General features: G+C 47.6%; 1 protein-coding gene across 1 annotated transcript; it reads right to left on the bottom strand.

Moving 5' to 3' along the window:
- Positions 1-25,793, bottom strand: LOC8027635 (39S ribosomal protein L32, mitochondrial). The gene is made up of 3 exons (XM_029972710.4): positions 25,346-25,793; positions 9,168-9,371; positions 1-1,027 (listed from the first exon to the last, which is right to left on the bottom strand). The coding sequence occupies exons 1-3, from the start codon at positions 25,437-25,439 to the stop codon at positions 759-761; spliced, it is 567 nt and encodes a 188-aa protein (XP_029828570.2). The 5' UTR covers positions 25,440-25,793; the 3' UTR covers positions 1-758.
- Between the last annotated feature and the right edge of the window lies 1 nt (position 25,794).

The raw sequence follows: 25,794 nt of genomic DNA, 5'->3' as shown, positions 1-25,794 counted from the left end.
TATATTTATAATATTACATTCCTTTTATTTGAACACACTACAAAACAGCTGAAGGCAGGGATGAGGCATGGGCACATCTATGCTCTAGGCTGCACAGACGTCGGACATCCCCAGATGGATCGGAGGTGGTCCGCAAAATCGATCGATACCATCGCACTACAACCAAATAATGTGCATGGATCGGGTATGGACAATACCAGAGCATCTACCCTGGAAGCAAGGTGTTGAACACTTAGACTTTGGCTCACTACCAAACAAATCCCACCAAGTGAAAAACAAACGGGCTTCCTCCGATCCTTGGTGCCTTGGTCCTAAAGCTCATTATCCAAAGTAGTGAAAACCCAAGATCTTGCCTCTGGCTAGTAGGACACCAATTGAAGAACAAAAGAAGGGGGGCTAAATGGCACCACAAAGACAGTAGCAACTATTGCTCCTTACCCCTCTCGGTTGAAGTGCACGACACCTAAAAGGCTTGTCGAAGCAAGCAGCTAGGCACTTCATGTCCACACAGAATAACCTAAAAGCTGCACTCATGGAACACGACTACCAAGCTCCGATTTCTGTTGGAAATGATTTCGCACCCCACAGGAGCACGTGCAAAGCTCCCCAACAGACGTAAATCACCATAGTGTGCACACCTACGAAGCATAAAACCATTCCTGACAGAAGTCCAAGAGAGTCGTGTTTCGTGAGGACGGCCCATCACTCGCCCGCTCCACACGCCTGGGGTGCACGAGGTTGCCCGTCGAGCTAAGCCTTCAGGGGCGACTCCAGTCCGGGTCGTCGTCACGTGGCACGTCGCTGCCGTGCAACGGCTGTGCGGTGCGCCCTCTGGAGAGCAGGTTCTTGCTGAACCAGGCCGGTCTGGGCCGGGGCACCTCCACGGCGACTGCGTCGAGCTTCGGGGGCATCGGCTCCCCCTGGTACACCAGCGCCACCTCTCGCTCCACGGGCTGCAGCCCAAGCTTCTGCTGCACGGCCTCCTGCAGCTGCTGAGTCTCCAGCTTCACCTTCTCGTAGCAGTGACCTGTGGGTGGTAAAGGACGGATGGTCTTGTCGCCTAGCTTGCAGGTTTTCTAATCGGGTGAATGGGGAAATGAACGTGATCCATAGAAACCCTTTTCGTTTTGTGCCGACACGCACACTCTTATTTTCGCGAGTTTTCAGGATGGTGTCGCACCCAACCACACAAGCGTACCTGCTCGGCAAGACCGAGTGTAAGTTAGGCTCTCCCCAGATTATTCCCTCCCCAGATTATTCCCACCCACCAAAGAAGCTACCGGATAGTTCACTTTCTCCAAAGTGGCACGGGAGGCGACTACCGCAATTTTGGCTTTTTAGATTATCTGCCTTGTGGATTGAGCTTTGAATAGAACACTAATACTAAAGGTGGCACACGGCTTGAGAAATTCCTGTTTCATAGTTATTTTGGTATTAATGAAATCTGCGGGATACTGACCATATTCTTATATTTTTGGAGTACGAACTTCAGTTTATTCAGAGTACCGCTAGTAAAAGGGACACTGACAGGGTATTTATGCTTGCCAAGTTTTTTATTTATACATGACATATGAAAGTCCAAGCACCCAGAACACAATTTGCACCTCAAAAGTCGTTTTCTTTATGCCCAAAAACCACCAATCAAGAACTGGCCGGTTTTAAGTTCACTTGCAATTCTCTATGGTTTAGACACACACACACCAAATATAATCAAAGTCGCGGGTCATCAAAAACACACACTCAATACTAACAAAAAAAAATTTGACTACGGTAATTTTTTTTGTTTCCAAGATGATGCAAACACGCTGATTGAAAAAATAAAGTTACACAGAGAACTCTGCGTAATTCTCAACATGGCACCGTATCGCAGAAGTCGCGGCCTGGATGGCTGGATGAAGCGGACTAAGGGATGCCGGCGGACGAAGGGCATGGAACCTCTACTTCACAACTGTTGTTTGCAGTACCGGCGAATCTGCCTAACTTCTTAAGAGAAATCATTTACTGATCAAAACAATTGATTTATTCTGTACGACACACCCGACCACCAAGCTGATTTGCACAAAGACGTCGCCAGGGCATGGAACCTCTACTTCACAACTGTTGTTCCCAGTACCGACACACTCCCTAGCTTCGAAAGAGAAATCATTTACCGATCAAAACAATTAATTTATTCTGTACGACACACCAGACCACCAAACTGATTTGCACAAAGACGTCGCCAAGTCGTCGTCTCTTCTTTTGGCTGAAGACATCGCTTGTATTATGAACACAAATTGGTAAGAGCTTGAAAAATGTGCAAACATCAAGCATGAAGTGCTTGACTTTGGCATTTTTCATGTGCTGTACAAATTCTTCATCTGCCTAGCACAAACCAGAAAAAAAAACAAAAAAAAAAAACGGCTGGGCATAGCTACCCATGATTTCCAGTTCCTCTCTCCTCCTCTAGATTTCTTCTTTCTCTCCAGTCCAGTTTCGGATTTGGTTTCGAGTAGCTGTGTTTTTTTACTTTATTAAGAATACATGACACTGTAGCACAATATTGATTGGGTAGCCTTCCAACACCATATTAAATCGCCTGGCAAAAAAAAGGGGGGGTGGAGGGTCTGGATGTCCTGACCCGCCTCTTGAATTCTGCATGTGTAATTATTCATGGCCGGGAAATGGGGGGGGGGGGGGGGGGGGGGGGTTTAAGCATATGACAAGCTGACCCTGAACCCCCTCCCTGAAAATGCCTGTGTCTGCCCCTGGGTGTCAGCGTGTCCCTTTAATGGGACTAAATGACTTAAAGGGTGCCTTGAGGAGGTTTCTGAGATCGCCTAAATATAGCGATAACTCACTCGGCAGGCTCTAAGCATCCTAGATATTTATAAATCATGACGATGTGCAGCTGACTTTCCTTATTTAAAATGCAATCAAAGATCTAAATTATCTCGGGCGATGGGAGGAGCATTGTGCCGGCAGCCAGGACGGCATGTGACCAATGAAAACGGGACATTTCGTTGAGATTCCAAACTCTGTTACTACAAAAAGTGTATGATTTTGAAAACGATGGAAGCAAGTAAGAGTACCGTAATATCTTGAGTCATCGCCAAAAAAACAGTGATTGCCCACCCTTACAAATATCCCAATGCGGACTCCGCAATCCACAAACATTCACCCTACTTGAATGACACGGCCGCGAACCTTACAGTTGGAGGACGTCCGTGACAAAGCAAAACAAAGAGGGAAAGACACGTCTCTTTGTTTACGCATTTTTTCCCAGATTTTCGTGACCTTGAAGTCGCGCTTGCTTGTGAAAGGAAAAAGATGAAGGTAACAGAATTAAACTTTGTTTTGCTTACAAAAAAGTTTGTTCGGACAAAAGAACAAAGTCTAAAAGATAACACAAGCAGTAACCCAGTCAGGGATTGCGAGGTCAGTGAACGCCCCATATCCTGGGATGTAACCGCAGAGTGTAAGGTCAAAGATGTAAGGTCAAAAGCTGTCTCCACCAAAGTAAGGATATCGTGAATCCGCTCCTCTTTTCTGTAGGAATTCGTGTACCGTTAGCGATTCGCCATTTCCCACGTGGTTCTCGAATTCGGCCGGGAGCCGAATTCGAGATCCTGATCGACCCCGCGGCGACACGACCATGTGATCGTGTCTGAGGCGAGGCAGCTACACAGCTGCCTCGCGGCCAAGATGGCAGAGTGGTTTGATGGACGCCCTCGTGAATGCACGAAGCGCCATATTTCGAAACATCGCAACTGCAGTTGGTAAGATTGCGCAATGTTGAAGACAAAGCCAAAAGAAAAAGTCAACGAGTAAATAAAGATTTGCTGGAACGCCGCACACAGAAGTTTTCAGAGCGTCCCATTTCAAGCTCCGTGTTTGTGGCGTCGTCCACACCATGCAGCAACGCCACCTCAACTTGTATTGATAGCGCGCCGCACAGAGATGCACGCATGTACTATGCACCAAACAAGAAAGCTGCGCAAGAGTCGGGAGATCGACAAAGCGCTCGACTTGGCCCGACGGCAAAGTATTTGTCATTGCGATCCCCAGCTCTCCCGCTTCCCAAGCATCGCTCTACGTCGCTCCTTTCGACAGCTTGCTCGCTCGTTGCACCTGAATGGTTTTTCTATTTTCTTCTTGACTTTTATTTTTTTTTATTAACGAAGAGAACATAGCGGTGTTAGGAACATTCCTTTATGAAACAATTGTTTGCGCTGTATGCCGATCGGCGATGTTCATCGCGCGTATGCAAGCAACAGACTTTGCGAAGGTAAAACATTCTTTCATGAGTATTTCTTGCATAAAACAATGAAACTAATTCGATTTTTGAGTTTAATGTATCTCTTACTTAGCCACTAGATATGTACAAAAAAACAGGCATTCTTTTTCTAGCTTTTCTGATCTTTTTGTGCTTACCTTACCACTGAGACATGGACCACCCCACTTTTCTTACGAATTTCGGATGGCAGAGGGGCGGGCAATGACTCAGGATATTACAGTAGTCGAAAAATGTTAATTTTTCGTGGAGAGGGAACCATATTACTACAATAATCCTCTCAAAAACAACAAACTATGTTTTTTTTTTCTTATGGTTTTTTGTCTTACATGGGAGTGACGTGTTTGATTGCCTGCTCTTGAGCGCTCGCCGGGTTGAATCGTAGTTCGGGCTGTATGGGCAATGAGCCCCGCGGATTCGAGATATCCCTCCACGGTCTCACCGGTCGGAGGTGCGAGGATCGTTTCCTCGCTACTGACTGACAGTGGTCCTGGTTTTGGAACATGCTACTCCCATTGCTGGATATGAAATCAGTGTGTTGCATTCTTTAATAGCTTTTTAATAGGGTCGGCTGTGTACCGTCATGATTTAGGAATTTCTAGAATGTTTAGAGCCAGCGGAGTGAGTTATCCCCATATTTAGGCAATCTCAAACACCTTCTCGGGGCACATTTATATGATTATAACAACAAAAGCTTCAATGCATGCCTCCAAGAACATCAAAGATTTGTTTTATTCGTTATTACCTGAGAAATTGCTATATTGTGTCAAGAAGTGCACAAATAATTTTGGGTCAGTCGCCTTCCAGAATGCAACATAACAGGTGTTTCAGTCGGTGTTTTTTCTTTTTTAATTATTCTCCTTTTATCTTATATCAACTTTCGTCACATGGGAACAGAGCAGCTTTCTTTGCATAGGGTCTTGCGCTGCACCCATTCTCAGTGACATATACCTTGTACATTATGACAGACTTTTTTTAGCCTTGTAGACTTAAAAAATAGTTAAAAAAAAACACTAACCCCCCCTACCCCAATATTTTTTTTTTTTTTAATTTTTTGCCAGGTAATTTAATATGGTGTCAGAAGACTACCCAATTAAAGTCCCTAGGTATGTTGACGACTTTCTTGTGGCTTTAGATTGTACCAACCATGACGCCAACCACTTGGTGCCAAATGCGTCGTCTTTGGTAACTGCCTGGCCCCATCAGACTCGACACACAAGCTAGATGTAAATGGGTCCATAATTATCCTCGACCTCCCTCTTCATTTCTAAGAAGACCGCATTCGTTGGTTGTATGGGCCCCGTGGATTAAAACCGCTTTTAGCTTACCAATCTGCCCATTCCAAATTAGTAAATCGGGGCATGATGAATTTGTGCTTCACAAATGCCTTGAATCTGTGCTTCATAAATGCCATTTAGCACAAGTCAGCTTTGATGCTCAAATTTCCCGTCTTTGGATGGCGGAGCATCCGGAACCTCTTTTGACGTCGGTTGCGAGCACTTTATCGAAGGTTAAAATAGTGGCGGTGCAAATACGGTAGAAGTTCCCAAAGAAATAAAAAAACAAAGTTGCTGTGGTTCCTCAATTACATAGAATTTCTCATGGCTTGAAAAAAATAGGAAAGAGGGTAGATGTCACTACCGTGTTTTCTGCCCCTAACAAGTTGTCTAAGCTTTGTAGAAACATTATTCATACAGCTGGGAGTCTTAGGGCTCTACCAAGAAGCATTAAAATCGGTTTGTTGTATGTACAGAAAAGATTGTTTATTCCATTCCGCTTTCCTGTGGTAAACAGTTCATGGGGCAAACTGGCAGATGCCTGAACGGTAGACTAAGGCAACACTATTACTACAATGTAAACAGGGTAGTATTGGGACACTTTGGTATTCCCTGTCGTGATTGTGGGTGTGCTGTTGATTTTGGAAAATGATCAATTATTGGAAGAAGCGGCAATGCCCTGAGCAGAGAAATTATCGAAGCAGAGATGATTGCACACCTAAAGAAAGATTGTGTAAGTGCCCCATCTGTTTTGTTATCTGGAAAAGAGCTACAAGTTCTAGCATGACAACGGCGACCGCGATAAGGGCGCTGGATTCCGCTGATGTGCCATTGGGTGCGTGTTTTTTCTTGGTTGGTCGTCGAATATAATGTTGCACCTTGACAATTAAACTTTAGTTGCGAGTTCAGCAATTGTGTGTACTCTTTCTTCTGCCCTTTGTGTTCTGCACGTTTTAGTCATCATGCCTTACCAACATGCCAAAGCTTCCATTTTGAAAGAATCCTTCTTCATCTTTCTTAGCCAAAATTTAGTTAGGAACTGTTTTTCAACTCTGGTTCCTTTCCTTAATATTTTATGAGACTAAAAAAAAAAACACTAGGATTTTGTGACATTTTTTTGTATGTTCAGAGGCCCAAAAACAGTTGGTTCTAGAGAATACTGTTTTCATAAAAATAAGTTACTTTCTCTAATAACTTCTCTGCAGATACACTTTCCAACATTTTGCTTTGTATCTAGCAAAAACAAATTTTAAGTACCAAGTTAGTTTTTTAACATTTATAGGTTAAACAATGTTGGCGTGCTCCTAGCAGGAACTACCGTAATTTCTTTCACAGTTAATGTAGGGTGGAAACACTGCACAGCACCCTTCGTCACGACTAGCTGTCCACACCACCAAAATCATTCATCTTATACCAGGGGTCTAGTAGCTGACCCTTCTGGGCAGTGTCCCAAATGAGAGCATTAGCCACACCTGTACTGGTGGCTGTAAACAACCAGAATAGGAACCGTAGATAAGCAATACATGTTTCTCTGGTTTTCCCATCGATACAGGAACTGCTTATATCGCTAGTGAAGGAGATGGTACTGAAGAAGGACATGTAACTGGACTAGTTGGTGAATGTAATGAAGCATGGTGCAAGGCACAAAAAACAATGGACATAAGGACTTCTTGTGTCTTCTTCAATGCCTGTGCATATGTCTTCTTCTGAGGGTGTGTCTTCTTCAGCACCTGTGCATATGTTCTTCTGTTGAAGGAGACACATGGGCATCTCTTGTTTTTTTGCGCCTTGCACCATGCATGCTTCATAGATGGTACCGAGCTTGGCGTAAGTCTCAATTCTTGCACTCTTCAGTACTTCGGCGTGGCACATTCAGTCCAACCCATTGCATGTTGCCGAGCAGGCAGCTAGCCAAGTAGGCAGCGCACCCATGGACAAATGGTTATCGTGCTGGGCTCCCATGCAGAGCCGAGCTTCGATGCCTGACCGTGGATACACCTTTTTCTTGTTTCTGCAATGTAGCCTTCTGGTAAATTCAAGAACTTTGTTGCTTATTCGGGGTTGGAATGTTCCACGCACCGAACCTTCTACGCCGACTGCTCTAGAAGCCCACGAGCATGCATGAGGGGCTCCGCGTGGCGAGCCAGAGTCAGCCTCTCCCCAGCGTTCGATTTTGCTGTTTCGCCGCACACCACACTACGCTTTTTCTATTTTGATTTGGGCACCAGTTTGTCCCATTAAATGTTTAGTTTGCTTCAGTTTTCGTTGTCTCATTAATTGTCATTCGCCAGAAAGCGAGATGTGGTCCGTGGCATAAAATGTTGACCATTTCTTCGGTGTATCCCAAAGGTGCTCCAAATGATGCCATAGTGTCACATGATGTCAGCGTAATGTGAGGTTACAGTGTAACGTCCCTTTATGATGTTGCATGACATGACCACATTACGTAATTTCACACCACATGATGTCATAGTGTCCCATGTGCCAGCATCACGTGACATTGTGGTGTCACATAAGATGATCATGTGATGCAATGTCACATGACATATTTGTCACATGATTTCACAGCATCACGTGACATCATGGTGTCACATGACATGACCATGTGACATGCCACATGACGTTGTGTCACATTGTGATGATTCAGCCTCGCCGAGTAGACCAGTCTGGAATTCAATCTCTACGGTCGGCCACAAGTGCCCGCATGGATCAACAGCGTCATTGAACCCTTGAGACTTGGTCTTGCCACTCTCCTTTCGTGGACTTGCATGCAAGATCGGTTCCTGTTTCCTGCCGAACAACTGCAGCTTGGAGTCCAAAGGTATACATGGGTGCATCGAAACTCCAAAGAGAATGCAGGGGAAGGGGTAGAGCTAAACAACGAGGCCTTCTCTTTCTTAAAATGGAAAAGAAGAGAGGGACAGTTGAGCACCGAAGAACGAGAGATGTGGACGTGTTGAATACAGGAAGACCTCCAGAAAGAATAACAGCAGTCAAGAAACACAGAGAGAAGACGTGCTGGGGACACCTGCCGCGAACAACGGGATTGCTCATCGCCTGCTCAGTCTGCGAGACTGCAATCGCGAGCCAGTACACCAACACCCATTATGAATATAAAATAATGTTCAAAAAAGCAGCCCGGTCTGTGCGCTCCAAATGGCTAAACTCAAGGTGAACCTACAGTTTCGGTCATCTGTTACAATGTGACATCAGTGTCATGTGATGTAATATTGTGACATGTCAGTGTCAAGTGACATCATAGTGTCACATGACACGATCACGTGATGTAATGTTACAATGTCACACGACATCATTGTGTTACGTGACATCAAAGTGTGACACAGGAAAATATAACCCGAGTTTTCTCTCTCATCACCATTCCAGCACAACGGTCAGACACCAAATGTTGTGAGCACTGTGACGTCATTTTCGTGACGTCACCATCGGGGCTACATCCCAGGCACGGGCACAAAAGTTCCAAGAACAGACTCTATAAATGCTATACATTTTAAAAGTTTCAAGGCCCTCTCACTTGACCACGTCGCGCAAGCTGTGGCAAAGTGTGCGCTCCTAGAGATGTTCCTGCAAAGGCTTGCAGAATCGCCAAGCGAGCTACCTACCACATATGGTGTGCCGCAGGTGGAAGTGCCCGCACACCTCGCACGTGCGGATATTGTTCTTGCGCTCCACGTTAAAGAAGGGGTGGCCAATCCGTCGCCACTGGCGCCGCTCCAGGCTGCGCCGCTTGGTCTGCACTGCCCACAGCACGCCGTCCTCTCGCTCCGGGACCGCCCCGCTCTCCGGCACAGCGCACAGCGAGGGCACTGCACCACACAAAAGGGCGGTAAAGGCTGGAGCAGAGCACAGCAAATCGAGGGACCTATCTTATTTCTGCGCAAAGCCTAGTTTTACACCGTAAATTGAGCTGATGTTCGGTGAAATGCCCTGTTTATATTCTTTTTTTTTTGTATTTTATGTTTTTTGGTAACGTTTTTAAGTTTTGGTAACTGAGCTGAATGACCAAAAAACTGAAGGGTCTTCTAGAGTTTTCACACACACTTCAGTGCATGAAAACCGTCCTCTGTTTGTAATAAGGGAACTTATGAGTCTACACTAAGTTCATTTGCCACACTGTGATGTATAAGCCTAAAACGGACATCCAGAAAAGTGATAAAACGCTTTTAGCTTTGCTCTTTGAATAGTTAATATTTCCATAAAAATAAACTCTGTTTCACTTTTACCATTCCGAATTCTTTTCTCAACACTTTTACCATTCTTGATTCTTTTCTCAACCCTAGAAAATAAACCGGTCTGAACCAGTATAAACCGCTATTTTTAACTTCGGAGCTAAACTGAATTCCTAAACCATTTTTATAAACTGAAATAAAAAAATTATGTTTCGACACCTTGCGCAGATCTAATTTAGACCATATGGCGGTCTCTTGATGTGCAATCAAGATCCTAGTCACTTGGTTCCTTGTCTGTGGTCAGGCTCTATCAAATTGCGGACATATTGGCCGGGATCTGAACCCGCTAACTGGGGATCCTTAGACTGTCACTTTACCCCAGAGCCACCTTGGTGACTTGAAACAATGAGGAAGAAGCTGCAGTTTTTGAACACCAAGCTCCAGGATGAACATGCTGGAGTGCTTCCAAGCCCCAGCAATTTTCCTTGACTTTTGGTAGCACCATACACTGTAAAGCGCTTGTTGAAGCTCAGCGTTACCCTTGAAAGTAATTTCCAGAACAGAATAGCGAGGAAGAACACATGGATTTGCTCTCCTCATTAAAGGAGCTATGCAACAATTTCAGCACTTTGTTTAAATAATTTGGGAGTTGGTGTCTCGACCTTTCTGAAGTTAAGAACAAAAAAAACGCTTTTGCCTGCATGTCCTAGTTTTTATTTTAAAAATGGACAAATATTGAGGTTTTCGGCACCTCTCAACTCCTTCACCATCTTCCGAGTCACGTGCGCTGTGACGTCAATGGGGGTCGCGCAGGGTTCCGGTGAAGCTCTCTGCCTAGAGCCATTCGCTCGCGACCGTGTGACCACGTGCTGGCGCAGCGTGGACAATAGGGTGAAAGGAGGAAAGTCTCATGCGGGTTCGTCCCCCTCCGGCTTCTGGTGGCTGTTCGCGGGAGCATATAGAGCTGACGGTTTTGTGGACTTAGGATAGATGGCGCCACTAAAACTCCTTATAATAAAAGCTTTGTCTATGATACCAGGTTTTTGACGCATTTATATTTATGTTGGAATGACAGTGACCCCGGAACCGGGGAGGGCAACGGGGGCTTGAGCACCCGCTGACTTTTTCCAGGGGGTGCTGGGAAATATGTTGAGCCCCCGTGCGTGCATACTGAACAATGCCAGCAGCCCCCCCCCCCCCCCCCCCTCCCCCTGTGTTCCCGTTGTATACCTCAGCAACGCCAAGCCACGTGCTTGGCTAAGGGCAAGCACGTGGCTTTGTTTTTGTTACGGCTGGTTACCCACCGAATCGCGGCACAACCTTTATCCGTGAAATTGCAGAAAAAAAATTATGAAGTAAAGCAAAGTGTCAGAAAACTGCGGACAATGCAACAACTCCGAGGAAATGGGGAGAAAATGTACAAGCTGGTGCCTGCAGCCTGCATAGCACTGTCATGGAGATCTCCTCTCTTCGATTGTGTAGGGATGGCGGGAAAGATCCCCTTCGAACGGCAATAGCTTTTCACCCCGCCGGCTTTGGTGTTTTCCCATTAGGGGCGCCCCAATGTCTCATCCCGCTTTGACGACTTTTCGGAAGGCAGCATCGGTCTTTGTGCTTTGTGTCGCGAGCACCGCTAACCGCAGAGTCAAGGCTCTTGGCGTGGGAAAGTGAGCAAGTCGCCGTCACCCGAGAGGGGGGTGAGAAGAGCTCTTGCATTGGGTTGGGAGTTGGGGAATGCCCGTGGGGCAATGTTTACATCCGGCGGAAAGGGAAGAAGATGAACCTCCACGGCCTCTACGAGATTAGTGAGGTGTTCGCTGGCACTGGGACCAATAAGATTGTATAATGCTTCGATTGGTCAGGCACAGTGTCGGCGTACTCTTTTAACCCCCTCGCAAGCCTGGAGGAGTTGAGTTGGAACGGACTCGTGCGTGGACCCTCGCATTCAACTTCCGCGGTCTGCCAGTCCGTGTAGCTTTGTTTTGCATGGAAAGGACTTTGAGCACCCACAGTGTGCGGTGGGCACTTGGCGCTGAGGCGCTTCACGTCGACGTTTGGTTGCCACGAGCGGCAACACGCAGAAGCGCGACAACCCCCTGTAACCAGGTTCTGGTCTGGTTATATAAATAGTGTATTAATTCCCTGCTGACCACACCTTCGGACATCACTTTTGGCATCGTATGACTTCTGTTCCTGACTGCTAAACCTTCAGCGTCCGTCCGACCAGCACAGCCATTTACTATTGCCCGGCCCTGATTAAGTGCTTGAGAACGACTCCAAGGACCGGGCCAAGAACCACTTGGTGAAACTTTACTTCCTGCTTGGTCCTTTTTCAGGGACCCTCCCATACTGCACTTGCAGTACACTGTTTTTATTCACCCAGCCAGCCAACTTCTTCGTTTTGCTTCTATATTGAGCAGTGATGTTTCCCATAAAGCACAATAATTTCTTCTATTTTTTTGTTTTTTTGTTGCATTTGCATTTTTTTGTTATTGTTGTCATTGCTTTGGCGGTCTAAGCAACCTTGAGGGTCGAGTAATTGCTTCCGTGGGGAGAGCTGAAGCGTGAGGCAGGGAGATAGTCCACGCGAGAAGAAAGCCCTTCTTGAAAGAGGGACTGCCTACAGATGTAGCAAGTTGAGGGAATAAAGCATCCCAACTCCCAAGACAAAAGGAAGCCTTAGCAGCGACACAGGTTGTCAAGGGAGAGAACGCACTGCAGTTTGTGTTGAAGCACCGCCATCACGGTGGTCGTCGGAGACATCAAAGAATCGCGGCATTCTCGCCTGTATTTCTGTGTCTGATTTTCGAAACACCGTTTGATTCTTGGTGAGCCAGCCTGCTATGTTCAGGCGGGCACCCTGTTATAAACTCAGACTGTTTTACCCTCTTTTCAAAGATGACCATAAAAACAGGAAATATGCTGAAATAATAAAGGGCATCGTCAGTGAAGGTTTATCACCGAAGGACGGCCACGTTTACTGGAGGTAAACATTTTAGAAATTTTCAAGAATGCATTGTTGTCACTTTTCACAGGAATGGAGCTAAGCCGAGAAATTTCACAGTAATGCGTCCACAATTAAAACACACTTTTGTTAAAACTGTGAGCTTTCTATGTGCAGGCGCCCAATTTTTTACTGCATTTTACATCGACACCGTACATCTATGCCGCCGTATAGCTACTACAATTGGCCGCCGCTCGCAGCTGCAGATCGGGAAATATTCTCACTTTTGCCTCGCGATTATGCAGCAGAATCGCAGCAGTTCGAAGAAAGGAGATGTGTTTTCTGTCCTTTGTGACAATTGACAAACAATGTCAAAAGTAGAAGATGCCAATTCTTTCAACGTTAAAATCGTTGCACAGCTCCTTTAAGCGTAGCCAATTCTTCATGATTTCTTCATGTCAGCAAGAGTCCCATGTTCCAGAACGAAGTAGATTTCCACACTGGCATCTGTCATGAGAAGGAAGACCGACTGATAGCTGGAGCATGAGGACACACCACCGAACCTTCCCTTCCTGTATATAACATGTAAAAATCACACAGTTCTATTAACAGCGTTTCGTCAAATTACCCAAATGAGAACGACAATTCCACGAACACTGTAACACAGGGTGCTAAATTCCGGGACAGAAGAACCAACAGGGCAAGCGGTATTCCAAACATTGCTGATCGCCAGCGCTGCTGCGGGATCCTATACCGAAGGTAGACATGGACCGACTGAAAGGGAAGCGCGCCGTTCGATGAGCTCAAAATATCAGTTATCAACGAGGCTACTGCAGTTCTTGAAACTGCAAACTTGGCCACTGTGACATCTTTCCTGGAATGACTGACAACAAGCAACAACAAACTTTGTAAGATTAACACCGAGTTTGAAGAGCAGGTTGCTGATGGAGATGTCCTTGCAGAATACACTGCTCTAGTCCAGTACGAAGACGAGGCCATTCACATGCTCGCTTCGCTGGGTAGTAAGGCACTGACGCTCCGGCAAAGAGAATTGCAACCACCAACACCACTGATGACAAGACAGCTGTGTTTGAACAGCGAAGGAGCACCCAATACTAGGACGAGCGGAGTCAAGTTTAATAAGCTACAGCTCCAGAGCTCCAACGGCTATATCGGTGGATGACAGAGCTTCTAGGAGCAGTTCTGTAGTGCAGTACATGAAAATGAGAGGGTCCCCTCTATGCCAAAAGTTCCACTATACTGAAGACTCGTTATTGGACAAGCAGCTGAAGCGATTGCAGGCTTACAAGTCACCGACGACTGCGACAATGACACAATCGAAATACTTTGTGGTCGATTGAGTGACAGACAATGCATCATACAAGGTCGTCTGGTGCAACTGCAAATGCTGCCCTCTTTCAAACTGTAAGATATGCGCCTGCTGGGCGCGACTGCGAGCGTACCTTCGCGTCAATGGAAGAAGACGACGAGTGACAAGGTTTGTGAGTGCTCGTGCTCGTGCAGTTCGGACCGCTGATCGAACCGCCAGTCCATCATGTACTGTCCCGAACCTGACCTGTATATATGTACATAGCTTCAATGTAATTAAATGTACATAACAAATTTGGCGACGAGGAAATCGGAAAAAGCGGGCGAGACTCCGGCAACTCATCATGGTTGAAAGGACATCGCTGACATTTGAAGCTTTCCAGGCAGGTAAGCCGGAGACATGGCCATTATACCTTCAACGGCTGGAATTCCACTCTGAAGCCCATGGGATTGATACACCGAAGATGAAGCGAGCCGTGTTCTGCAGTGTTTGCGGAGCCGAGACCTATGCAATACTGCATTCCCTCTGCGCGCCGACACCTTCAGAGACGGACTACGGTGACATCATTAAGAAGTTGGGAAATCACTTTGCATCAAAGCCCTCGGAGATCGTGGAACGCTTTAAGTTTCATAAGCGGGCACAGCACAGTGACGAAACCATGTCTGCGTTCATCGCGGACTTACGCCGTATTGCAGTTACCTGCAACTTCGGAGATGCCCTCGACAGCAGTTTGCGCCACCAGATTGTCCGTGGAGTTAAAGATGAGCCTTGCAACGACGTCTGCTGAGCGAAGCCGAGCTTACGTTGGCTCAAGCGGAGAAGTTGGGAGAACGGAGAAGAAGCAGCGGAATGTGCGAAGAACAATGCCATGGAGATTAGGACTACGCCTAAGGACGTCAGCCAAATCCACAGCGTGGCTAAAGATGGACCTGGACCGTCACCGCCTGCAAAAAATCATGCGAAGCCTGAAACCAAGCAAGCGACTTCCGTGTGCTATCGATGCAACGGGGCACACTCTCCACAGGATTGCCACTTCAAGAACGCCACATGCCTGTTCTGTGGCCGCAAAGGGCATATTGTCAAAGCCTGTCTTCAAAAGAAGGCCAAGAAAAGTCCTCCAAGAGGTACGAGCTGTACAACCTCTCGTCCAACGAACCTGCTATCCTCGTAGACGTCGACATCGACGGACAGCCAACAGCGATGGAGGTTGACTCAGGATGCATGTTCTCTGTCATAAGCAGGAGAACAATGGCACGACTTCATATTCCAAATCAGAGGCTGAAACCATCTACTGTTGCGCTACGCACATATACGAAGGAGCCTGTTATCGTCCTAGGAAGAGTACTCGTGGAGGTTAAACACAAAGAAAGGTCGGCAACTCTGCCACTTCTGGTGGTCAAGGGAGAGTATGCAAGCCTTCTTGGACGAAACTGGTTCAAGCATCTAGGAATCAGCCTCACAGGTGTCCATCAACTCAGGAACACCGAGGAGGGTAGCGGATTCCTGGAGGAGTTCAAGGAAATCTTCGACGCCGGTCTGGGAAAGAGTCGGGGACCACCCATCCATGTGGAGGTCGACAGATCTACTGCACCTAAGTTCTGCAAGTCAGGCAAGTTCCCTATGCGATGCGTCCGAGGGTGGAGCAAGAACTAGAGAAGTTGGTCCAGCAGGGAATCCTTGAACCTGTAAAACACTCAAATTGGGCTACACCTATAGTTCCAATCCTGAAAAAGAGTGGTGAATTGCAGATTTGCGGTGACTATAAAAGTACCGTAAACAAGGCAGTGAAGTGGGAATTTTACCCACTGCCCACGCCAGATCAACTCCTGAGCAACTCAGCGGGTTGCCGTCGCTTTACACAGCTTGACCTTGCACAGGCCTACCAGCCGTTGACCGTCGATGACGAGTCAGCAAAACTTTTCACCATCCCGACGCACAAGGGACTTTTCAAGGTTAACCGTCTTCCATTTGGAGTATCCATAGCCGTAGCGATCTTCCAGCGTTATATGGAGGAGTTACTTGCCGGAATTGAAGGAGTACTAATTTTTTTAGATGACATCCTTATCGGCGGAGAATCCAAAGAACAGCACGATAGACGCATGCGAGCTGTGCTGCAGCGATTCAAGGAAGACGGGTTATGCCTTAACAAGGCAAAATGTACGTTCAACACAATGCAAGTCGTGTTTTTGGGATGCAGGATTGACAAGGACGGGGTGCGACCAACTGAAGACAAGGTTAAGGCCATTCATGAAGCTCCAGAGCCTAAGAACAAACAGGAACTACAGTCATTCCTGGGCTTGCTTAACTTCTACCATCGTTTCCTCAAGGGAGCTGCTCACACCTTGGAGCCGTTGTACAGACTGCCGGATAAGGGGGTGAGCTGAACATGGACCATCCTCGAAGCTGAGGCTTATCGCAAGGCGAAAGAACTGCTCAAGTCAACGGCAGTGCTGGCTCACTACGATATCAGCAAGCCTTTATTATTGACCTGCGATGCTTCGCCTTATGGTCTTGGAGATGTCTTGAGTCACGTGGCCGACTCTGGACAAGAGTCACCAATAGCTTACGGGTCCAGAACCCTGAGCAAGGCTGAGCGAAATTACTCGCAAACTGATCGTAAGGCCCTGGCGATCATATATGGTGTCAAAAAGTTTCACCAGTACATCTATGCCCGCCCGGAAACCATAATCACAGATCATAAGCCTCTGTTAGGATTGCTGAGTCCGCACAAGGAAATTCCAGCTATGGTGTCACCAAGAGTTCTCAGGTGGAGTCTAATGCTAGCCGCATACCACTACGATCTGCAGTACCGTCCGGGAAGCAAGAAAGGAAACGCTGATGCACTCAGTCGACTGCCTATACCTGCAACAGAGCTGGACGACATTCCAGTCGCAGACGTATGGATACTAGAGACCGCTCCAGAACAGCCTTGGAACTCCGAGAAAATTGCAGCATCCACTCCGAGAAAATTGCACCATTGCACGAGTCCAGCGCTGGATCATGCATGGGTGGCCAGATAACAAGCAACACGAACAGTTCAAACCCTATACAACTAGGAAAGATGAACTATCAACTTATAAGGGAAGCATCATTTGGGGAAGCCGGCTTGTTATTCCCAAAGTGGCACAATCCACTGTACTCGACGTCTTACACACAGCCCATCCAGGCGTTGTAAGGATGAAGGCACTAGCGAGGAGTACAGTCTGGTGGCCTGGCATCGACCATGACATTGAAGAACTGAAAGTTGCTCCGCATGCCAAGAACACAGACCATCAATGCCACGGGCACCAGTGCATCCCTGGGAGACGACGCAACATCCCTGGTCACGTCTACACATTGACTTTGCGGGACCTTTCAAGAGAAAGATCTTTCTGATCGTGGTCGAATCATTCTCGAAATGGCTCAATGTATTTATTATGAATTCTATGTCTTCCTCAGCCGTCGTACAGAAACTGAGGATGCTGTTTGCCGTACACGGAGTGCCAGACGTCATTGTCAGTGATAATGGCACAGCCTTCGTTTCGGCCGAATTCAAGGAATTTACAAGCCGCAACCAGATTCGACATGTGGCAGTGGCACCTTACCACCCTTCATCGAATGGCCAGGCCGAACGAATGGTGAGAGAAACCCCCCCCCCCCAAGGAGGCACTCACTCACATAAATTCAGGCGACGTAAACGTCGATTTGGCGCGATTTTTGTTCCGTCAACATATACTGCCACATTCCTCAATGGGCAGGAGTCCTGCGGAACTATTGATGAACCGACGTCTGAAAACAGCGTTAGATCGCCTGCATCCAGATTCTCAGTTCCATTCATCATGGAAACAAGAGGACAAGTTTCTCCAGGAAGGGAAGAAGACACGACTATTTACAGTAGGTGAAAACGTTTATGCAAGAAATTACTTGTCCGGTGCCAAGTGGACCCCTGGAGTAGTCACAGCCGTGACCGGTCCACTATCCTATAGGATTGAAACCGAAGATGGACGATCTTGGCGTCGCCATGTTGACCAGCTGTGCAGAAGGCCAGCGACAACTTCCGCAGAAAACTCAGAAGATAACTCTTCAGTCGACTTGAGTTTAACTGCTCTACCTGAAGCGGTCTCCGAAGAAGCAGACATTAAGGCCGATGCCACACCAGCAGTCCAACCAGCTGGTTCGACAACAGCTTTCCCTAGCAACTCTTCGAGACCTCAAAGAGCAACACGCCGCCCTACTTATCTTAACGACTATGTGCCTTAGTTTAGTAGGGAGGAGTGTAAGATATGCGCCTGCTAGGCGCAACTGCGAGAGTACCTTCATGTCAATGGAAGAAGACGACGAGTGACAAGGTTTGTGAGTGCTCGTGCTCGTGCAGTTCGGACCGCTGATCGAACTGCCAGTCCATCATGTACTGTCCCGAACCTGACCTGTATATATGTACATAGCTTCAATGTAATTAAATGTACATAACACAAATCAAGCGACACCAAGAGTCTATACCAGATGTACAACCAGATCCAAATAAACCTCCATAGACTGAAGGCTTTAGGCATTGGATTGGAGACATATTCCACGATGATGGCAGACATCATACCCAAAGCCCTACTGAAGTCAGGGAGTACTACTGACGAGCTAGTTTCAGCTCTCCAGCAACGCACACCGAAGTGGTCTTCCCAAGACCCGGAACAGCAGGGAATTCAAGTAGACACTCGGGTATCTCCATCAGCAATGCACCTGCAGTTCCATCAGCTGAAGGCGAGTTTTCCAAGACACTGAGCGTACTTCAGACTGAAGTGGAGTAAGGGGAAAGAGCAGGAGTAACTGAGACATGCCAAGAATCCAGACGACAAAACAGATCTAGCCCATTCATTGACACAACTAGCTGCTGCAGTGCTGTATACTAGTATAAACTAGGCTGCTTTTCTTGTAGAACGAACTGTTCCAGTGACCTACCCTCGAAGCAATAGAAAATTAGGTTATCCCGTGACATGCAATGCTTTTGATGTACCAAGAAGGGACATAGAGCAAAAGACTGGTGGAAAGTGTAGTGTGCCATCAACAAGCTAGATGGCGCAAGAAGTCATGGTTTGTGTTGTTACGACGAGATGGTGCCACGTGCTTGACAGCAGCACGCGCTGTCTCTGGATTGATGTACATATTGAAAATAGAACAATCTTCACAAAAACTCTGAGCTGGTGTGACGTCTTTCTTTCGTCGGGGTTCCCGCCTTGGGCACCGCACCTCGGCACCCCGCGGCCCACGCGCCGGCAATGTAAGCCTTTTTCAGCATCTCTACAGGCCTTTCAGGGCGCTGTCCTTATCCTAGCTTTTCCTGTCTCTTTCCACTCATTAGTAATGGCCTCACGCAACCATTACATTTTGGCGACGAGGATGGGATGTTTCCAGACCAAAGTCAGCTTCAAAGAGCGCTCCGCCAACATTCTTTTTTACATCGTTCGCAATGGCCAATCCCTGCTTGGGACAGATGCCGTGCATGGACTGAGTCTAATTTTATCGGGTGCGCCACTCAAGTGCTTCCATGTCAATGCAGCTGATCCTCGCTCGGCCATCCCGGGACATGTAAAGTCGGCTGGAGTCCCGCAGCCCCCATGTACGGTGGAGCCCAGTCCTCCACCGCATCCTCCAAGTGCTCCCTGCAAGCACCCTTCATCATTGTCCACTGTTCACGGCACTCAGCCATCCACGTCGTCTGAGTACTACTCAAGTAGAGGCGTCTTCGGAGACCAGCCTTCAAGGAATCCGTCAACGTCGGGACCATCTTTGCAACCATCATCGGTGAGCGATGCATCGAAGTTACCTTCTGGTTTTGAAGAATTTGAGGATCTCTTTTCTCCTGAGTTAGGGTTAGTTAAAAACCAAACTCACACAATCACTGTCCGGCACCATGTCCCGCCGGTACAGGCTAAACTTCGCCGCTTACCAATCACATTGCGTGATGCCGTCAGTGCAGAAATTCAGAAGCTCGAGCGCCAAGGCGTTATTGAGCGCGTAAACGCGTCGGAATGGGTGTCCCCCATTGTAGTAGCTAAGAAGAAAGACGGTGAAATCCGTATGTGTGTCGATCTGCAATTGCCAAATCAGGCTGTCGTTATTGATTCTTTTCCGCTTCCGCACATTGAGGAGCTGCTGAACTCCCTCAGTGGAGCTTCCCATTTTTCTAAGGTAGACCTTGCGTCTGCTTATCATCAGGTCCGTCTCGACCCCAAGAGTCGCGACTTAACAGCATTCATTACCCATGAAGGGCTTTTTCGTTTCAAACGAGTTTGTTTCGGTCTGGCGTCTGCACCAGCGGCCTTCCAACAGGTCATGTCCAAGATATTAAAACATTGTCCAGGAGTCCAGTTTTATCTGGACGATGTCATTGTCTATGGTTCCTCCCAGAAGGAACATGATAGTAATCTCAGACAAGTCCTCAAATGTATTAAAGAGGTTGGCATGAAATTAAATAGAAAAGCCATTTTCAATGTTTCTGAACTGTCATTCCTTGGTCATCGTCTGTCTGCGAAGGGTCTAGCACCCCTTCCGTCGAAAATAGACGCGGTCCTCAATTTTCCAGTTCCATCGGAACCTTCGCAGTTGAAGGCCTTCCTAGGTCTAGTAGAATATTACAGTAAGTTTGTCCCCCACTATGCTACTCTTGTAGAACCCCTCCGAAGGCTTCTGCGCAAGGGAGCATCTTTTGTCTGGTCGTCCGACGTAGAGGCCAGTTTCCAAAGTGTCAAGTCCTGCCTTCAGCAGGCTCCCATTCTTGCAATGTTCGATCCAAATCCTCCAGTTGTCGTCTCCACAGACGCATCCAATTATGGACTAGGTGCTGTTCTCCAGCAGCAGCATGGGAAGCAACTAAAGACTGTTGCTTTTGCTTTCCGCTCTCTCTCCGAAGCAGAGCGGAAGTAGGCAGCAGGAGAGAAAGAAGCTCTCGCAATCCTCTGGGCTTGCGAGAAATGGCACGTTTATCTTTGGGGTCGACATTTCGAAATTCAGACAGATCATCAAGCCCTCATCACACTAATGTCCACTCAAGAGACAGGTGTTCGTCCACGACGCATCAGTCATTGGACTGCTAGACTTTTCAACTATAATTTCACAATGAAGTATCGTAAAGGCAGCGATAACGTAGTTGCCGACGCTCTGTCTCGCCTTCCGGTCCCAGACACCGAAGAAGGTACGTCTTTTGAAGAAGAGGTAGTTTCAATTGTCTGTGCATGTCTCACACAGAAGGAGTTCAAGGAAGAAACTCTAAAAGATCCTGTATTACCAGTTATCATGACATATCTTTCAAACACATGAACCTCACAGGACAAGTTGCCTCCAGAATTCAAGCCGTATTTCATTGTAAGAGACCAGCTCTCAGTCATCGATGCATTGTTGTTCCAAGGAGAGAAAATAGTGGTTCCGTCCACTCTCCGTGATCAAGTGATTGATGTTGCTCGTGAAACCCATCAAGGTATCTCGCGCACCACCAGTATCATCAAGGAGCTTTACTGGTGGCCGCATTTAAGTCAACACGTCAGGACGAAAATTCAGAACTGTTCGGTATGTCAGTCGACAGACAAGCCTGCAAAGGCATCTCCAACACCTCTTCAACCAGTCGAATCCCCACCCGTCCATGGGTAAAACTGGGCATGGATATAGTAGGTCCCTTTGAACGAGCCCGGGCTCAAGAGAGGTTTTTCATTACACTGGTAGATTACCACAGTAAGTGGCCTGAAGTGGCACCAGCCCACAACGTCACGACTGCTACAGTCATAAAGCTCTTGAAGTCCATCTTTGCCCGCGAAGGTCTGCCGCAGGAGATCACGACAGATAACGGCCCTCAATTCGTTTCAAAGGAATTCAGCGAGTTTTTGAAGATGCATGGCATCAAACATATGAAGTCATCTCTTTACCATCCCCAAGCTAATGGGCAGGTAGAAAGATTCCATAGAGTCCTTAAGTCTGTTATTCAGTTGGCTCTCGTCCAACATCGTCCGCTTTCCGAAGCCATTAATTACAGAATATCTCGGGGTATACCGGAGTACGCGCCATGCCACGACTGGAGAAACGCCAGCTTTTCTTTTACACGGTCGCACCCACCGGACACGACTGCATTTTCAAGGGCGAGGGACCCCAGAGTCTGTTGTCCCTCCGCATGTTGTTCAGGAAGAGCTGCTGATAGAGTCAAGGAATATCAAACGAAGATGAAAAAGTATTCCGATGCCAGGCGAGCAGTCAAGTGCCTTGCTTTTGCTCCTGGGCAAGCAGTAAAGGTTTTCAAACCCAACATTAGAGGGAAAATGCGCAACAAATATGCTCCACCGCAACATATACATAAACAAGTAGGGCCAGTTACATATAGATTAGATGATGGAACCATATGGAATGCAGACAAAATGACACGTACAACATTGAAACCACCCCAACGTCAGCCGTTGTGGCTTATGGATGATGACATATTCCCCACTTGAACTAATGCGGCTCCAGCTATAAGCCTGGGCCATGTGCCACCTGAGGGTCCGGCACCTGCAACTTTGCGTGCTGCGGCCCCCAGCGTCACTCCTGTCCGTCCGGCCCCTGTTGCCGTTCCTGCTTTTGCGGCCCCTGCTGCCGTTCCTGCCCCTGCGGCCGGTCCTGTTTTTGCGGCCCCTGATGCCGGTCCTGTCCCGACGGCCAGAGAGGTCGTCCATGCCACTGCGGCCCCTGTGGCCGCCCATGCTACTGCGGCACCCAGCCTTGGCCATATTGCTGTGGCGCCTGGTGCCCACAGTCATGCGAGCCCTGGCGCCACCCATGATCCTGCTGTGCCAGGCGTCGTTCCTCATCATACGGCTCCTGCAGCCCATGTAGCTGTGGTCCCTGGTGCTGCCCATGTACCGGTAGTAGCCGGTGCCCTTCCTGTTCCTGGCGTACCCGGCACCAGTTCTGTGGTACCCTGTACCGTGCAAGATGTGGTGGTTTTCGGTGGCCTTCCCACCACCCTAGTCCCCGGTGCCGTTCCTGATTCCAGTCTCCAAGCGGCCTTCCGCGCTGCTGTACCAGTCCAAGCCAGCAGCCAGCCACCAGTTCCGCCGGCTGCCCCGGCTGCAGTCTTCCAAGAGGCCCCCAGGCTCGCTCTCCAGGAGGGTCCTGAACCTTCCGTTCCTTCAAGCGGTGCAATATTGGGCACCGCATCAAGTTCATCCCAACTGGGACTCAAGTATTGCAGCGAGCTGCCGTCATCTAGCTCCGCAACGGTCTCAGCGGAGTCCCTGCACTCCGTGGGGTTAAAGGCCTCCACACTTTCCGAGCCTTCAGTGGCTCCGGATTTGGCAGAAGACCCGGAATCAAGTCCCGAGGCAACCCAAGAATTGACTTCTACATCAGGTGACGGTGGTGCAGACACACCACCAAGGACATATCATACTCCACCACAATCCCCATCGGACACTCCACAACGCCCCACGCAACTTAGACGACTTCCCGAAAAATTTCGTGACTTTCTAGTGGATATGTACTCCAAGGATGCTTCTTAAAAACTTTGGGACTTAAGTCATAGTGGTTTGCAATTTCATAGTGTGCACTGTATTTTTATAGGATGGATGTGAACAGACAGTTATTTTTGGCATTTTTCATATGTGTTCAAATATCAAGTTTCCATGCTATGTACATAGAGGTTTCGGTCAAAGTGTTTGAATTGAAAATGTTATTCTTTATGTTTCCAAGGACTAATCAGCCATTTCACTCAAGGAAGTGAAAGTGTTAATCTTTGTTTCAAATGACTCCTCAAACCGTGAGATTTTTGAAAGTGTTGTTCTTTGTTCCAAAGGACTCGTCAGTGACATTTTGGTTGCAATGAAGAGAGCACTTTTCAGTCTAACTGAATTCAGCTCGACATAGTATGCGTAGCATTAATGACCATACCTTTAACATGTATTTCTTTATCCTTATTTCCTCCGGCCACTTCATAATTAGTTTTGCTTGTAGTGATTGGTTGATAGGATTGTGTGTACGTGTGAATTTATATATGGTAAAAAAAAAAAGAGTATGCTGTTTCTTGGGTCGGTAGCAAATCGTCCAACAGTCATTTTCTTCTAAGGGGGGAAAAGATGTAGTGTGCCATCAACAAGCTAGATGGCACAAGAAGTCATGGTTTGTGTTGTTACGACGAGATGGTGCCACGTGCTTGACAGCAGCACGCGCTGTCTCTGGATTGATGTACATATTGAAAATAGAACAGTCTTCACAAAAACTCCGAGCTGGTGTGACGTCTCTTTCTTTCGTCGGGGTTCCCGCCTTGGGCACCGCACCTCGGCACCCCGCGGCCCACGCGCCGGCAATGTAAGCCTTTTTCAGCATCTCTACAGGCCTTTCGGGGCGCTGTCCTTATCCTAGCTTTTCTTGTCTCTTTCCACTCATTAGTAATGGCCCCACGCAACCATTACAGAAAGCTGCTGTGTTCCTCTTGTACAGGAAGAGATGCGCGCTCATGTGTGACCCTGATTGGAAGCCACAATCAAAAGTTATTAGACAAGAGATCATCATAGCTAGTGTACAAAAAGCATGCCCTGAAGGTCAAGATAACCTTCTGAACACCGAAGTCCTCCTCCAAACGTTCCGATCCTGGGCTATTATAAAAAATCAAAGCTGCTACGTCAGCACTATCATAGACGGAGGCAGCCAGAGGACATTTATTTGCGAGGATTTGTCACACAAACTGGCTCTTAACGTTTTGGGAAATACCATCGTCAGCCTGAACACATTTGGAAATCCTACGGTATGACGCCAACAGGTAGAACTTGTTCAAATTCAGCTGCACAGTCAGTTCGACCAGAAAGTGTTTGCTTGAAGCAGTGGAAGTCCCATTCATCAGCAAGTACATGGCACAAGCAGCTCGGAGCACGTGGAGCGAAAGCTCGAGCTGCAGAACCCAGGATACTGGGTTCAATCCCCGCCCCTGCCCGTTTCGATCTGGATGGGCATCGTACCGGCGTGCGGTCGTGAATCACTACTGCGTGATGCACGTTAAAGACCCCAGGCTAGCGGTTGTACTGCACTGACTAAATTGCTCATCTACAGGTGGGAGACTCGTCGCCCTTGGAGGCAGACCAAGTTCGAGGCTGTATAAACATACACACAACCCAATTTTTTACATGGCACAAGCACCTACAGATAACAAATTTATTTGCAGCATTGAACGGGACGGCAAGATCTCAGACAAGCTGATATTCCTAGGCATGATGTCTGTGCGTGGCATTGGCCTGATGATCGGGTATGATCAAGAATGAATGATCACTGGAAACAAAACCAGTAAATGTCGCTCAGGGAGCTGTGCACGTGCTTGGCTCCCGATGAACGCTGGATCAAAACTTATGTACTCACGAGGTGGTCGCGCGAGCTCTCCGATGCGAAGGATGGCTCCGCTGACAGCATCCGAGAGTTTCATGAGTTTTGTAAGCAGTAAAGGCAGGACCATGTTTCAACCTGAACCAACTAAGGTAGTACTATGGAAATACTACGGTGCTACGGGCCACACACAGTAAACAAACGCCTCCGGTAGCGGGGTAGCGGCCACTTGCCGCACGGAACATCAGACTGGATTTCGGTGGATTATAATGGCTATTATACCTTAAAGGGTCTCTGAAAAGTGCAAAAAAAAAAAAAAAAACGTTTTTTAAACAGTTTGCTGGGAACAAGCGCGTCAAAAAATGAATGCTACGCAAAAGAGATGAATGTTTAGAGCAACATTGAGGCGAGGGATTTTTTTTGAAAGCTCTGATTGCTCTGATTGCTCCCGGAGCCGTATCTGATTGCTCCCACCAGTTAATAAG

The sequence above is a fragment of the Ixodes scapularis genome, unplaced genomic scaffold (genome assembly GCF_016920785.2).
Source record: "Ixodes scapularis isolate PalLabHiFi unplaced genomic scaffold, ASM1692078v2 PGA_scaffold0__279_contigs__length_252992795, whole genome shotgun sequence".
Lineage (NCBI taxonomy): Eukaryota > Metazoa > Arthropoda > Arachnida > Ixodida > Ixodidae > Ixodes > Ixodes scapularis.
Note: the sequence above shows the minus strand (reverse complement) of the source record. Positions and strands in the feature narration are given on the sequence as shown.